Source organism: Dromiciops gliroides, chromosome 2 (genome assembly GCF_019393635.1).
Source record: "Dromiciops gliroides isolate mDroGli1 chromosome 2, mDroGli1.pri, whole genome shotgun sequence".
NCBI classification, from domain to species: Eukaryota; Metazoa; Chordata; class Mammalia; order Microbiotheria; family Microbiotheriidae; genus Dromiciops; species Dromiciops gliroides.
This window is the reverse complement of record NC_057862.1, coordinates 382,846,139-382,863,341: the sequence shown is the minus strand read 5'-3', so window position 1 is coordinate 382,863,341 and position 17,203 is coordinate 382,846,139. Positions and strand designations below refer to the sequence as shown.

Here is a 17,203-nt window from a genome sequence, read left to right as displayed (position 1 = left end):
GAGGAAGCAGAACATAGTAGTTAGAGAGCAGGCCTCAAAGCCTTAACAAAATGCGCTCAGTTTCTGCCTTTGACACCTACTAACTGTGTGACCCTGGGAAAGCCACATAACCAGCCTCTCAGTGCTCTAGGCAATTCTGAAGACTCTAAGTTGCAGAGAAAGTACTGACCTACATTGGTAGAGGGAATTTCCTCCCTTTGGAGTTTCCAGTATTAATGAAATTATAGGTTTAGTCCCCAACAAGACTGTATCCCAACAAATTCACAATAGCCAGCTTTAGGATACAATATGATGTAAGGGGCTAAAATTCTAGCTAATCTGTCAAAAATCTCTAATGAGTGGTCGCCAATAAATTATAAGCTTTAGCAAGAGTTAGACTTTTAAGCATTTATTAAGGAGAATAAGAATTTGGTAAAGAGAGAGAGAAGGGCCTAGATTCCTTTATCTATTAAAGGGAGAGAGCATTCCTAGCTCCGCTCTCTGCCAGAGTCCACAGGAAAGAGAGTGTCAGAACGCCAGCCTCCCTCTTCTTCCTCCCACGAGCAAACGTCATTTCCTGATGCCAGAGAAAAGACGCATGGTCTTGCCCTCAGAGACCTTCACCTCATGGCGGAGCTTTTCTACAGTAAGTCTCCAGCAGGTGGTGTCATTCCAATCTTTACAATGAGAAATATATTAGACACAATTAGAAATATATTAGTTGGAAAACAATGTTTATGTGAGGTCTAAGAGGAAAGGTCATTACTAACCTGGAGAATCAAGGAGGTAGCATTTGAGTTGGGCTTCAAGCAGTGGTTCTTAACCTTTCTTGGGGCCTGTCCTTTGGCCTACAGACCTATTCTCAGATTGATATTTTTAAATACGGGGCAGCTAGGTGGCACAGTGGAAAGAGCACTGGCCCTGAATTTGGGGAGGATCTGTGTTCAAATATGACCTCATTTACTAGGTATATGACCCTGGACAAGCCACTTAACCCCAATTGCATTAAACATTCAGGGCCATTTGCAGTTGTCCTGATCTATCTATCTATCTATCTATCTATCTATCTATCTATCTATCTATCTATCTATCTATCTATCTAATCTATCTATCTAATCTATCTATCTATCTATCTATCTATCTATCTATCTATCTATCTATCTATCTATCTATCTATCTATCTATCTATCTATCTATCTATCTATCTATCTATCTATCTATCTATCTATCTATCTATCTATCTATCTATCTTGCCACTGGACCCAGATGGCTCTGGAGGATAGAGTGAGGTTGTCAACTTTGCATAGCCCTACCTCACTTAAATCTAATTCACTGCAAGTCATGACATCACCCTGATGTCATGGTGCTCTTTGAGAATGAAGGGCAAACAAGAACAACAATTTTTAAATACATAAAATACATAAGTTTATGTATGGAGAGGAAAATCAATCATATTGAGTTACCAATTTTTTTTTAAGTTCAAGGAAGGGCAGCTAGGTGGCGCAGTGGATAGAGTACTGGCTCTATCTATCCATCCATCCATCTATCTATCTATCTATCTATCTATCTATCTATCTATCTATCTATCTATCTATCTATCTATCTATCTATCTATCTATCTATCTATCTATCTGGAGGACCTGAGTTTAAATCCGGTCTTGACACTACCTGTGTGACCCTGGGCAAGTCACTTAACTCTCATTGCCCTGTCTCCCCCCCCCCCCCCAAAAAAAAAAAAAGTTAATGGACCCCAGATAAAGAACCCCTAGTTAAATGATGGGTAGGGATTCATCAAGTTAATAGGGGAAGGAAAACATTAGGGACCAAGGGAAACAGCCTGAGAAAAGTAAGGAGGTAACAGAGTGTTATGTGAGTCCAGGAGGCAAGAGTTGATCTTTGTGTAGAGTGCATGGAGGGGAGCAAGATATGATAAGACTTTGAAATTTGAGTCATGTCGTATTGTCAAAAGCCTTATAAACAGGCCAAGGAGCTGAAATTTTATTTAGGAGAGAGTAGAGAGCCACCTAATGTTTCTAAACAGAGAAATGACAAGATCAAACTTGTGTTTATTTTGAAGGACAAATTGAAGGATGGAGAGAGTGGAGGCAGGAAGACCTGTTAGGGGGATATTGTAATAGCCCAGGTGGGTGGTATTGAAAGCTGGCACTATGAGTGGGTAATAGGAGGAGAGAGGAAGGGAAGGAGATAAAATTGTTTGAGCCAGCAAATAGATTGGTTTAACACAGCTTTTGACTATATGAGATATATGGTAGAGAGTGGCCACGGAATAGTTAGGCTGTGATTAATTTCATTACTGTTTGTCATGAAGGTGGAGTCTTTTTTTCTAACCTTGATAAATATTTTCCCATTTTAATTTTCTGATATTTTTCATTTCAATGAGTCAACATAAAATTAGCACTTGTGTCCAAGGTGACATGAATTTGGAAGCTTTAGCTATGGCATTATTTTACTTTTGTGTGTTAAATTCCCAAGTATAATATAGGTTACATGTTTTTAGTGTGTGCATCTGTGGAAAGCAACATATTATAGTGGAAAGAACACTCTAATGGTGGTCTAGAGCCCAGAATGTGATCCCATTAACTAGTTCTGTTACTGTGTGTAATGATTTAAGCTCTGTTTCCTCCTCTGTAAAAGAGGGGTGATGATTCTTGAACTCCCTAGCTCACAGGAGTCTTGAGAAAAGTGTTTTGTAAACTGTAAAGGGCTGTAGAAATTTGAACTGTTTTTATTTTTACTGATGGTGGAGGTACTCTCACTGATAAGATATTTTCAATTTTGTCAAAGTGTTTTGAGCACAACCTTTCTTTTGACAGAATGGTGACAGTCATCTTTAGGGAACTTGACTGCCACTTTATGGAGAAAAGCTAGTACCCGGTTTTCTGAGTGTTTACTGTAGTTTCACTTGAATGACTTGCAAAAGAAATGAGAATATTTGGTTGGGTGTGTGTGTGTGTGTGTGTGTGTGTGTGTGTCCCACTTTATAGTGGTGACCAACCTAAATCTAAATCTCTTTTAGCTTGAGGCCATAAACTGAAGGCCTTCTGACTACTTTAGCTCAGTCTTTCAAGTATTGCTAAGAATTTTAACTCACCACACAAACAACAGGCATTCTAAAGCAAACCTACATAAATATTTTATTGGTAGCTGAGTAATGTTTCTCTTTACAGCAAGCATCTGGCTGGGAACACGTTTTTATTTCGATGAATGTTTCATGCTCTGTCTCCTTAAAACATTTAAAAGGAGGTTCTTAATGAAGCCAACAAACATTTCCCTTGCTATTCTTGTTACCCAGAAAATTGAAACCTCAAGTGTTAAAGGGAGGGTAGAATGCTTAGAGTTTGTAAAATATATTTAATGTGCTATATGTTTACTGGTTTCTTCATGGTGACTAAGGGGAGTTGAATCATAAATTCATAGACATATATTGTTATAGCAAGATGAGACCTTAAGAGATCATGTAGTCTAATTTCTCATTTTACAGATGAGGAAACTGAGGTCCAAAGTTATAAATAGCCTACTAGTCAGTGGCAGAGAACCCAGTCACCTTGATTCTGCCACTGCTCTTCCTTTATATACTCCACTGAATCCTTTGGTCAGTTTGAAATGGCATGGGAATTAGTTAGAAGTGTCTACAAGTGGGAAACTAGTAAAAGGAAAGGAAGGGAAAGATGGTTAACAAGCCAGCCATTTGAAGTGACCCAGAGAGAGACACAAACTTTTATGTTCTGGGTACCATTTGAATAATAATATGGTCCTGATCTTGGAGGACTTTTTTGTTATACAACAAAATATTATAAAAGTATAAGGAGTTAGCTTAGCATATTAACTGACATTCCTGCCACTGGAGGGGCATATTCCTTCTGTTTGGTAAGATCATACTGTAGGAAAAACAAACTAGATATTTTCAATTTAGTGTAAATATTGTGCCAAATATAAAGTAAGTGAGTAGTCCTGGAGAGATCAAATGTTTCCCCACGTTTCTAGCTTGTTAGCTGAGGCTTTTTTGACATTCTTCTCCCTGAGGCCTTTTTACAGTCTGTTTCTTCTTACCTATCATTAAGTTATAGAAAAAAGATGATGTTTTAACTTTCAGTCATGGTTTGGGCATCTGTCTGAACAAATTTATGTTCCTTACTTGAATAGGCTTCAAATTTAAACCTATTAGTTTCCCTTTTCCCCCCTTTCATATCATTTTATAGCAGAACTTGCAGCCCTTCATTATTAGAAGGGTTTCTACCAACATGCCCAGAAGTATTTGGCCTTAGAGAACTTAGCATTGGTATTAATTGCCTAGGTGACTCTAGGCAAGAAATTCCCCTGCTCTGGGCCACAGTTTTCTTCTCTGTAAAATGTGACGGGGTCCCCAAGTTCCTTTCCTAATATAATATTTTGTGAGTCTGTTTTCTTAGCATTGATTCTTAGTAGTTGGAGAACCAGTTATAAGTGATTTATATTAGTGATATGATAATATGTTAGCATTATATAATGAGTAAAGTAAGAAGTTGAGGGTGGGGAATTAACATTTTCCTTTGTAGGCCCTAAGTTCCTGTTATGGGTACTGATTTATGTGGGTAAGAGAATTTAGCATTCTGACTTGTAAGTTATCCATTAACTGGGGTCTGAATCCCTCTTAGAGCTCATATCTGAATTAGAACTTGGATTTTAGGTTTTTCTGTTAACCCCTTTTTGCCTCCTACATCAGTTTGAGAAAAGCCCATTGGATTTGGCATTTAAGACCTTATAGGTAACTTTAGAGAGCAATTTGACTTGAATAATGAAGTTGGAAGCCAGATTGCAAAGGGTTTAGAATTGAGGGAGAGGAGAAGTGAAGAGACTCGGTGAAGGTAGTTTTCTCAAGTTTAGCTAGGACAATAGCTAGCCTAGAATCTTCAGAAGGGGGGGTGCTTTTTTAAGGATAGGGAGATGGGGTCATTTTTGTAGGCATCAGGGAAGCAGCTAATATATAGAGACTGAAGATTAGTGAGAGAGAGGATGATAGAGGGGGCTGTCTGCTGGAGAAGGAACGGAATGGTACCAGGTGCATGTAAAGGGATTTACCTTCACAAGAAGGACTGTGTCTTCATGTGAGTTGGGGGAAGGAGGAGATTGTAGAGGAAGAATTCTGAGTGAGGAGATGGGGAGGAAGGGAGAAGATGGGTGCTCCTTAGTTTTCTTTTTTTGGGGGGGTGGGAGTATGAAGCTTAGTCCTTAGTTGAGAAAGTGAAGTTTGAGGAGGGATGAAAAGTTTGGGAATTGCTTGTTGTGGTGAGTGGGATAGTGAATTGATTATAGAGGCATAACAGGATTGTCTTGCTGTAGTGAGGGCCCAGTTGATATTACTTAACATAAATTTGTAGTAGACCCAACCCGCTAAGTTTTGTGATTTTTCTCCATGTTTGCTTAGCAGCACATGAATAGTGGTAGACTATATGGGAGGAATTCAAGGGGTTGGGATTTGGCAAAGCATGATAGATAAAGGACCTTTAAAAAAAGTAATATAGAGTTGAACTGATTCACAAAGGGGTCAAAATAGGGAAGGGGGGAGAGTGTACCCTGGGAAAGAATTGTGGGGTGGAGGGATGGGAGGTTATCCTGAGGATGAAGAACAGGATTAGGGATTGTAAAGCAGAGGGCAAGATTGAGATCATAGAAAGGGATTTTGGAGTTCATTAACATGGAAGTGGGGCACTTATGGGTAAATTGCAAAGCAAGAGTAAGACCATGTCTGCTGGGTATGGAGCCAGGGTGAGATGGAGTGGAGGAATAGGTTATGGAAGTTGAGTAGAATGAGGACCCGGGAGGGAGGAAAGGGGGGAGGGAAGTGGAGAGGGAAGGAGAAAGGAGGAGGAGGAGGAGGAGGAGGAGGAGGAGGAGGGAGACAAAGAGGGACAGAAACTAGGTAGGTAGCCTTGTCTCCTGAAAGATGGAGAGTGAGAAAGCTCAGTTATTCAGTAAGCATCTAGTAAGTATCTGCTAAGTGCCAGTGCTAAGCTCTGGAAAAGCTTTTAAGATGAAAACAAGTTTGTTAAGCCTGGAGCTGGAAATCCTGAGAGCAGAGAGTAATGGGTGGATACATTTGAAGTGGGACCTCCTGGGGTGGGGTTTTAGTGAAATAGGATTAAGGGAGTAGACTGTGGGGGTGGGGAGTGGCACTGGTACTACAGACATAGGTTCAGAATCAATGGGTCATTTGGAGCAAGGTAGGTTAACCCCTGAAGAATGAGTCCAGGTGGAGAGAGGTTATTTAAGGTAGGCATGTGATTATATTGTTCAAGACCTCTCCTTGGGACCTGGGAGACTGCAGATAGAAGAGAGAAGCTGGCAGTTTGAGGTAGGTTTGATCCAGGAACGTCCTGTGGAGCACTAGAGCAGGTCCTGAGGGGAAGACCCAGAGGATGGTCTAGATCAGGGCTTCTTAAACTCTTTGCACTTGCAACCCCTTTTTGCCTGAGAAATTTTTACGTGACCTGGGGTATATAGGTATAACAAATAGGTATATATAACCTTTTACTGTTGCCAAATTTTTCATGATCCCCATATATGGGGTCTTGACCCACAGTTTAAGAAGCTTTGCTCTGAAGCACTAGAGAAGGCCCTGGGAGGAAGCCCCAGAGGGTGGTCTAGATTCCAGCTGAGGAAGCTCCTGGGGAAGTCTCTGGGGGAGTGAAGATCTTGGCTAGGAGGAGTGTCTTGGATTAATTATTGAACAGGAAGAGGGGAGGTGGGGCTGAGACCCAGGTTGGTGCAAGGCTCCCTGGGAAATCTCTAGAGTGAAGGCCTAGACTAGTCTACAGCCTTGATAGCACTGAGGCTTGAAGTGGTAGACTTGGGTGTGGAGGTGAATCTGGTTGAATTGAATTTTAATTGTTTGCCAATTAAATGGCCGTAAGGAGGTATCTTGGAGTTGTTTTAATTTGTAATTCTTCTGGTTACTAGGGATTTTTTTGACAAGGTAGGTTTGGACAGTTTTGTATTATTTTAAGAAATGCTTATTTTCATTCTTTGTTCATCTATTGGGGAATGGATCTTTCCCATATAAATTTGTGGCAATTCCTTAAAGATTGTGGCTGTTAGATTTTTATCAGCTATATATGCAGCAAAGACTTTTCCTGTTGTTTTTCCTTTTGGTTTGAGGTGTATTGCTTTTTGTTGCATAAAGGTTTGCTTTTATGTAATTAAATCTATTTTGTTATTTATTTGTTGACTAGTATTTTCATTTCTACAATTGTGTTCACTATCTTATTTCCTTCTAATTTCTTATGATTAAAAAATTTAGATTTGATCCACTATGTCGAATATTAAAATATGGTTTTTGTATATGCCTGTCTCCTACATACAGATCAGAGAAATAATCTTTAATCTCTCCTACAAAATTAATAAAACAGATCAGAGAAATATCTTATAATATCTCCTACAAATGAACCAGATCAGAGAACATGATATCTGTCCTCCTACAAAACAGATTAGAGACAGACAGAAAAATATAATATCAATTTAATATTTTGTCCCAAGAAGAAAGGTAACACAACATGATCATGTGAAGACTCCTCTCCTAAGAAGCTTGGGGGACTCCCCATTTCTGAAGGTATATATGGTTTTAGTCCACTGATTACAAGGTGTTGTCAGTTTCAATAGTATGATACAGAAATCAACCCAGAAGCAAAAAGCAGTTTAACAATTTCAGTTATAACAAGTATGGAGGGAATACAGAAACATCATGATAAGACCTCAGGATTCCAAAAAAGGGTTTGGCAAAGATGAGGATGCCCAGATGTTACCACAATATAGGGACTTAATATCCTGAGGGAGAAGAAGTCACTAGGTAGGGTCTTTTATCTGTTAGCTATCTGGGTTCAGGTTTGGAGTTCAGTTGAAGAACATTTTGCTCCTATTAATCCAAGGTTTCATAAAACTCTTTTTGGATAATAAGGTACCTCCATCAAATCCAGGTGATCCATATATTAAAATTAACACATAATACATGTAATAATATGCTATTTTATTATATGTAATGGGATCTGGATCTTTCTAATTTTCTGTCATACTATCCATTTTTTCCTTCAGTTATTTTTGAGTTTCATTCCCAGGTGTTTTATAATATTGGATTTAACAAACACTAGTTGTGCCTTTGTTTCTAATTCTGGATTATCTATTTTGTTTCATTAATCTCTTTTTTTAATTCAGTACCAGATAGTTTTGGTAATTTTCACTTTATAATTTGAATTCTGGCAATACAAGTCTTCCTTTTTTATAATCTTTGGTATTTCTTGTCTGCTCTGAATTTTGTTATTAATTTAAATAACTGTGGTATTACATCAGATTTATAAATTGATTTGGGTGTATTGCTATCTTTAATATATTATTGGTTTGACCAAGATAGGACAGTTATTTCTCCATTTATTTATTTCTTCCTTTTTTGTTGTTCAGTCATTTCAGTCATTTTCAACTCTTTGTTGACCCCATTTAGAGTTTTGTAGGCAAAGATACTAGAGTGGTTTTGCCATTTTCTTCTCCAGTTCATTTTACAGATGAGGAAACTGAGGCAAACAGGGTTGAGTGATTTGACCAGGGTCACACACCTAGTATGTATCTCTGGTCTTCCTAACTTTGGGCCTTGTGCTCTATCCACTGTGCCACCTAGCTGCCCCTTTCTTCCTTTATATCTGTTAAAATCATTTCATAGTTGTCTTGTTTGTGTCTTGATAAGTTAAAGCTCTAGTATTCAAAATAGTTTGTCATTAATGTAAATGTGGACTGGAGGTTAAAACTACTTTTAAGAAATATATTCATTTATTTTTGCAAGCATTTTTTTTTATATCTTCTGCTATCCCCCCCTCCCCCCAACTCCCCATTGAACAATAAAAACAAAACAAAACCCTGATAACAAACATGTAGCCAGCAAAACAAATTCCCACTTTGGCTATATACAAAAGCACATGTCTCATTCTGTATTTTAGGTCAATTACCTTGCTGGCAGGAGGTAGGTATTGTGATTCATCTTCAGTCCTTTTAGACACATGGTTTATGATTGTATTAATCAGAGTTCTTAAGTCTTTCAAAGTTGTTTTTCTCTGATGTTGTTTAAATTTGTCTCCTAGTTTTGCTCACATTATTCTGCTTCAGATCAGAGATCTTCCTAATTTGCTCTGAAATTGTCCATTTTGTCCTTTTTTAGGCACAGTAATATTCCATTACATTCATATGCTGTGATTTGTTTAGCCATGCCCCAGTAGGTGGGCACCCTATTAGTTTCCAGTTTTCAGCTATTACAAAAAGAGCTGGTACATTTTTGTACACATCCCTATTTACTGTGCTACCTGATTGACTCAAAGGGTACACAAGGTTTATTAAATTTTCAGACATAATTTCAAGTTGCTTTTAGGAATGGCTGGATCAGTTCACACAGCTTCTCTAGCAGTGCATTACATGTCTGTTTTTTCTGTAATCATGATATTTGCAATTTTCTTCCTTTTTCATTTTTGCCAGTATAATGTGGGTGTGAAGGAGAAACTAAGAGTTGCTTTAATTTGCATTTCCTTGAGTATTAGTAATTTTGAAAATTTTTTATTATGGTTATTGATAGCTTGGATTTCTTCCTTTGAAAATTGCTCATTTATATCCTTTTACTATTATGTATTGGGGAATGGCTCTTAGTCTTGTAAATTTGAATCATTTCTTTATGTATCTTGGATAGGAGATCTTTATAAGAGAAATTTACTGCAAAGATTTTTCAGTTACTTCTAATTCTAACTGCTTCATATTTGGGTAAAAAATTTTCAATTTTATATTATCAATATTGTCCAGTTTATTTTCTGTGGTTCTCTCTGTTTAGTCACAAACTCAGACTCTTCTATCCATTTATCTAAAAGGTCATTTCTTCCTTTTTCCTTTAATTTGCTTGTGATGTCACTTCTAAATCTAAGTTCTGTATCCATTTAAAGTTTATTGTGGTATGCAGTATGAGATGTTGGTTTATACTAATTTCCACCAAACTACTTTCCATAAAACTGCTTTTGCAATGTTGCAACATAGGACATTTCTATTAGAAAACTTGATTCACAGAAAATGTCCTCCTAATCTCTTCAGCTGGAGGGAATGGAATTGTAATAAGCTTATCCTGGTTGTAACTTTGAACTGATGAGGTACCTTTTAAGATGGATCTAATCATCTAAATATCTAAAGAATTCCTACTGTCATCCGGACCCTTCCCCTTCACTCCCCCAAGGCACAAATACCCTGCCTTATTTTACCTACTCAAGAAAAAAAAATTACTTTTGTGTTATAGCAAATCACTGACTTGAAGAAAGAAAATTTCAACTTGAAGCTTCGCATCTATTTTCTTGAGGAACGGATACAGCAAAAATTTGACAGCCCCAATGAAGATGTCTATAAAATTGTAAGCATTTGAAATAGAGAATTCTCATCTGTTTTTTTTCTCAGTTAATTTAACCAGACGTTTCTGCTTGATTAATATTTGTTCCCTGAATTAGTATGATTCTATATGACGATTCTCATTCTATTTTAATTGATTATGGGCAGTTTGAAGAGATTAGCATGACCTTAATATTAAACAGCCATATGGAAGATTAATTTTAATTTAAGGAAGGCTTTTTGTGCAGAGTAAAATAAAACAAGACTGGTAAGTTATGGAGTGCCTTCTGATCCTCATTCCTTATCTATTATGTCTTTCTCTAATTATTGTCTACATTTTATTGAGGCTTCCTGCAGAAGCTTGAAGTTAAGATTGTGGCAATGTCAGTTTTTCCATTATGCAATACTTCTTTATTCCTTGTGCACTTATAACTGTCATAGAAATTGACTCTTGTCTGAAAGTTTGACCCTGAGGTCTCTAGCTGAGAACAAGCTTCTGTTAAAGGATCTGAAAAAAAGCTCTTGGCTCTTGAAAAGAAACAAGTACAAACAGTATTTCAGGGTACATTTCTTTGTCTTTTCTAGCAGAGTTAGCCTTATGTCTGGGAATTATTCCTTCTTTTCACTGTAGAAGTTAGTATCAAAGTTTTTGAAGGAGGAAAAACAACAACCCTAATATAGAGTTTCAGCCAATCAACTATAAATTGATGTCTTGAAGAGAGAATGTACTTGCTGTGGTTCTGTGCCCCTCCCCCCCTTTAAAAAAAAAAGAATGAAAAGCACCCTTGTTTTTGAAGGCCTTTTCCCCTCTTCCTTATTATGGAGTTAGTAGTATGATCATGACTTTGCTTCTGCCTGGTAACTGTTAATACATTATAACTAAACCTTATTGTTATGAGGCTTAGTTATAATGTATTAACAGTTATTTAGGGCAGCGTTATTTAGGGGTATCCCCAAATGTTTAAATGACTGTCTCCTGTAACATTTTGTCCAGGACCCTGTTTTTGTGAAGTAATAATATATCAGATTTTGATTGTATCTTAGGTTTACATGGTAGTTTTCTCATAAGAACCCTGTGAAGTAGGGAGTGACAAGTATTATCATCTTACTTTGACTTGAATTATTGAAAAATAATTTATTAAGTGCTTACTGTATACTAAGCCTTATGCTGTGTGTTAAGGATATAAATATTGAAAAACAAAACAAACCTACAGTCCCTTCTCTCTGAGGAACTTATATTCTAATAAGGGAAGATAACATATATGAAGGACTGGTGGCTAGGGAGGGAATTTTTTTGGAAGTGAGAGTATAGGGTTAATGAGTGGAGCCATATTGATTGACATCTCTTTTTCAGGAATGGTAGTGTTGATGTGATTATTGTTCTGTGAACTAGTTGGGGAAAGGGGTCAGGGTAGGTAAGCTGTGGCGTAGCATGAAGCTGACCAGAGAAACACACTGGGGTTTGTCTGGGTTTTTTAAGTTATGGATAATTTTCATTAATCTGGAGCTTTGTCCCCAGTAGAGATGTGGTGGGTCTCAGTTGGGCTAATAATGGGGTTGTCTTTTTATTCTGAAGTTCTTGGACCCAGGGTGGGACTTGGAGAGGATGAGCTAGTGAGGAGTTATGGCATGAAAATGGCTGGAGAGTAGGTAACTTAGACAGCTTATGAGTTTCCAAATATCACAGAGGTATTATGTAGCAGCAGTGACAGTACTTGAGCCAATTCTTTTGAATTAAGGATCAGCTTTCTTTCTATACATGTAAAGCAGGTTAAGATTGTGATAAAATTTATATTCTAAAATATTGTATAATATACATATATAATAAAATAATTTTAATAGATACATGGAATAAGGTGTCTGTTATTTGAGAGACATTATTGAACCTGTACATCTGCTCAGTTATTAAACATTTATTAAGAACTTATCACATGCCAAGTATTGTGCTGCGCTCTGAGGATACAAAGAAAGGCCAAGACAGTTGTTCTGTCAAGGTGGAAGAGACAGCCTGCAAAAAACTACATACAAACAAGATATGCACAGGAAAAACTGGAGATAGTCAGCGGAAAGAAGGCACTAGAATTAAGGAGAATTGGGAAGGGTTCCCATAGAGGGTGTCATTTTTAACTGGGACTTGAAGAAAGCCAGGAGGTGAAGATGTCTTTCAGGCATGAGGGACAGCTTGTGAAAATCCCTGGAATCAGGAGATGAGAGTCTCTGAGTAGATTACATCAAGGAGGCCAATGTCACTGCATCAAAATAGATGTGGTGGTTTGTAGGGTGTGAAAAGCCCATACAATTGGTGGTGGTGGAGCAGATTGTGAAAGGCTTTGAATGCCAAATAGAAGATTTTATATTTGATCCTGGAGACAACAGGGAGCCACCGGAGTATATTAAGGGGGTGGGAGTGGGGTAGGAGTAGGTTGACATGGTCAGACTTGTACTTTAGGGAGGTCACTTTGATTGCTGAGTAAAGGACAGACGAGAATGAGGAGAGACTTATGGCCAGGAGATGAACTAGAAGGTTTTGTAATAATCTAGGAATAAAATGATGAGGGCCTGTGGCAGTGTCAAAGAACAGGAAGAGGCATGTGCAAGGGATATTATGAAGGTAATATGGTGGATAGGCTTTGGCAAATAGTTTGGATGTGGAGAATGAGAGAGAGAGAAAAATTGAGGATGACACCTAGGTTTTGAGCCTAGGTGACTGGGAATGTGGTGGTAGCCTTAGCAGAACTAGAAGTTAGGAAGAGGGGAACGTTTGGAGCTGCAAAGCAAAATACATGCCATTATTATATGAAAAGGCCTTCCTATTTCATCTTCCTGGCTTTTCTTGAGTTATGATTTAATGTTATAGTTTCTGCCTTTTTAAAGGATGCATACAAGAATCCAATCTAAACAGTGATTCTATAAAACTATGTTAGATATATTGGCCACTGTGCTCTTTAGTATTTTCTGTTCAAGGACTGCATGGTAAATTCTTTTGAGTTAGGTTCTGGGGGAGAACTGGAACCTGCTTATGACGGCAGGGATCATGTTGTATCGTTCCCAGGACCTAGGACAGTAGTTCTGTACATAGTATTTACTCAGGTCACACCTTACTTAACTAGTATTTGAAAAGTTAAACATCAAGCTGGGGCCTACATTGGATTATCCTTATATGTCTTATTTGTCACCGTTTTAATATAAGTTGCCTCAAGTCCTCATGGAGGGGTATTCAAGTTCTAAATTGTAAGTGTATAATTAGGGCTGAAGTAAACAGAATTTTAAAACTGGAAGTGACCTTAGACATCATCCAGTTCAGTCACCTCATTTTACAGATGAGGAACCTGAAGCCCTGAGAAGGAAAGTGACCTGTCCAATGTCCCAGTTTAGTGGTATACCTGAGAATGTGAGCTAGCTGGCCGGATTTTTAATTTGATTTTCTGGTCATACTCCACTCAATGATTCCTAACTGCTAGAGAATCACAGCACTGTCTATTCTGCTTCTTGGATTGTGTCTTATGTCACCCATATGGTTCTCTCCAAAACTTTATTTATGAAATTTGGTGTTAATTAGCAGTGGCATTGGTTCAGCGTTACATAACTTTACATAGTTCTTTGGGAAAGAAGGGTTGAATTTCTTCATTTGTTGCTATGAACTTATTTTCAGCATTTCAAGTTGTAGCTATTTTTAGGTCACACCTTGGAAGTAAATTCTGTTCTAACACCAAGACAGAATTGCATGCTCCTAAATGCTTACATTTCATCTCATATCTATAAGGTCAGGAATTTATTTTTTCTGATCTCTCAAGCAGTTGAAAAGATGTAGGAGCATAAGAGCAAAGACTATACAGAGTGAGATAACAAATGTAAAGTGCTTTGCAAACCTTAAAGCTGAAGCTAAATGCCAGCTGTCGTTACTATATTAGATATAGATATAGAACTGGAAGAGACCTTATGTAGGTCATGTGATCCAATCCCTTCATTTTATAGGTCAGGAAACTCAGGCCCAGAGAAGTTACCTGCCTTCCACATTCATAGGTATTGTATGTGAAAAATCAGTTTTGAATTATGGTCTTCTGACTTCAGAACCATGCCTCTCCTCATGGGGACATTGTAGGAAAGTTCTGCAACTTAGGACACTGTGGTTCTAGTTCTAACTATTGTGGGACCTTGGGCAAGACATTTAACTTTTAGTTTTCTGATCTTTCAAATGAAGGGGGTCAGATTAGGTGATCTCAAACTCCCTTTCAGTTTGAATGTTTAGTGTTCTAATATTGTACATTTTAGGGTTCCTCCTCAATCTCATAGCCTTTGTTCTGTGATCCCTTTGTCCTGCAACATTCCATTTCCCAAGACTTACCTTGGAAGTTGTGTTGGGCTTAAATCCTTTCACATAAGAAGCTTTGGCTCTGAGGACAGTGAAGATGCAAAACTTGTCATGGTCAGTACCGTGTCTGCTGTTGGTTTTCCAGACCTGCTGTCATTGATCTCTGTCACTTTTAGTCCATATCACCCTTTGCAGTGTTTTGGGGTCTGCTTTTTGAGCTTAATAGGATTTATTTTGCTCTTAAATCAACTCGTTTTCTATATCAAGAAAACTTTGGAAACTTTTTGCAAGTCAAGGTTGCCTTTTTCTATGCTTTTATCTCAGTGTAGAGCACTTTACAGGCCTTCTCTCATTTGTCCTCACAGCTCATTTTATAGGTAGGGAAAATGGAAATGCTGAAGGGTGATGTAACTCATGCATTGTCCTCTGTGAAATCAGTGGCAGGTTCAAGCATCACAAGTGCAAATTTCTTGTTTCCCAGAATGTACTCTGTCCAATTGATAACACCAACAACAACAGCCCACATTTACCTCTAGCTTTATAGTTTGCAAAGGGGTTTTCTCACAACACTTCTGTGAGGTAGGTACTACATATATGAATATTTTCAATTTAAAACTGGAAAAATTATCTCAGATCCATTAGCTAACCTGCCTAAAGTCATAAGACTAGTAAGTGGCTGAGATAGGCACTTGAGCACAGATTTTGGGATGGAGTGAAAGAATACTTAATTTTGGAGTCAGGATTTGGGTTTGAGTTCCAGTTCTGTTGCTTTTTGTTTGACTATTGTCATTTCACTCCCCTTTTTGGGCCGCAGTTTCCTTCCTTCCTTCTCTCCCTCCTTCCTTCCCTCCCTCCTTCCTTCCCTCCTTCCCTCCTTTCCTTCTTCCTCCCTTCCTCCCTTCCTCAACTTCCCTTCCTTCCTATATTTCCCAATTACATGTAAAATTTTTTTTCAACATTCATTTTTTAAAATTTTGAGTTACAAACCCTCTTCCTCCTCCTCACACCTTGGGAAAGCATCAATTATACATTATTACATGTGAAGTCATGCAGAACATTTCCATGTTAGCCATGTTGCAAAAGAAAATGCACACACAAAAACAAGAAAAAGTTAAAAAGTATGCTTCAATCTGCACTCAGATTCTCTCTGGCAGTGGATAGCATTTTTCATCATGGGACCTTTGGAATTGTCTTAGCTCATTGGATAAGATGATTTCTAAGATCCCCAACTCTAACTCTCACTACACAATACAGATATCCTTATGTTTACTGTAGTGTTATTCTATACTTAAAAAAAAAAAGAACTTTCTGATGCCCTTAAAGAGAGTATATTCCCCCAAAATAAATAGAAACCAACATGCATATGTTAAGAGATAGTCTTGAATTGTTCAAGATTTTCTTAAGTATTTCTCCGTAGGCAGCTGCTTAAGACACAAGACATGGGGAAAGGAAGAACGAGCATTTATAAAGTGCCTACTATGTGGCAGACACTTTGTTGAATGCTTTACAAATATTCTTACTTGATCCTTGCAATTACCCCTGTGAGGTGGGAAGTGAGAGAGGTTTAGGGAAATGGAAGGATAGTTGATAATTGTTTGAGGAATAAAAACCCCACAGGTGGAAGAGAAAGGGTAAGAAGAGGGTTTTGATGGAGGAAACAGAAAAAGCATTTGGAACAAAGTGGCAGGGTTGTATGAAGTGGCAATCTTGTGAAAATTCTCTTCTGTCATTTTGTCACCAAACTTACCAGATAGAACTTTGATAAGATTACTTAGTTGGAATGGGAATTATAGAGGACTTTCAGGTCATGGTTTGCAGATTAATGTATTAATCATATTATAATATGAATGGAGCAAAATAGTATTTTCTAATCAAGCCAAACCATTTTTGGTGGGGGGGGGGGCCTCGCTAGAAGGAGGCAAGGTTAAAATTTTTATTTAAAAAAAAAGTGTCAGGTATTCAGAGGAATTTCCTGTGTGTGAGTCTCAGAGTTGGAGGGAGACTTAATGATCCATTTCCTCCTTGCCAAGTGGCCACCTAGTTGATGCTTCTCCTGGCAAGGATTCCACTATCTCTAGAAGCCATTTTGTTAAGCTATCATTTTTAATGCTGCAGGTGTTATACCTAAGGCTATATATATTATCAGTAGAGTACATTGCCACATTTTCTATTTACTCAGCTCATTAAATTTTCCAGATATTCTTGTATTACTCTCTTTTGCTAAGAGTTGTAGTCTCATACCACATTTGAATCAGGCCATTTTTGATTTACTCATGAACAAAGAAAACTAAGTAGAGAAATTGTGTTCATTGCTGATGGATCATATCACGCCATTGTATCTTCTTGTGTTTGCATTCTGTAATGTGATTTGTTAAAAGTAGTAGATCAGAGTTCGCTATTTTTCTCCCCTCCTTTCCCTGAATTTTTTTTTAAGCTTAAACACATTCCACTGCTGTGACAACCATATGCAGGATTGTAAACAACCAGAAGTAATTGCTTCGGAATGGTAAAAACAAACTG

At 37.8% G+C, this 17,203-nt stretch overlaps 1 protein-coding gene across 3 annotated transcripts in view; it reads left to right on the top strand.

The window, feature by feature from the left end:
• CDK5RAP2 (CDK5 regulatory subunit associated protein 2) overlaps positions 1–17,203 on the top strand; it is a 153,807-nt gene that overhangs the window by 26,668 nt on the left and 109,936 nt on the right. For all 3 annotated transcript variants that reach the window (XM_043983832.1, XM_043983831.1, XM_043983830.1), the window contains exon 4: positions 10,286–10,396. In XM_043983832.1, coding sequence (XP_043839767.1) covers positions 10,286–10,396 — 111 coding nt within the window. The remainder of the gene's footprint in view (positions 1–10,285; positions 10,397–17,203) is intronic.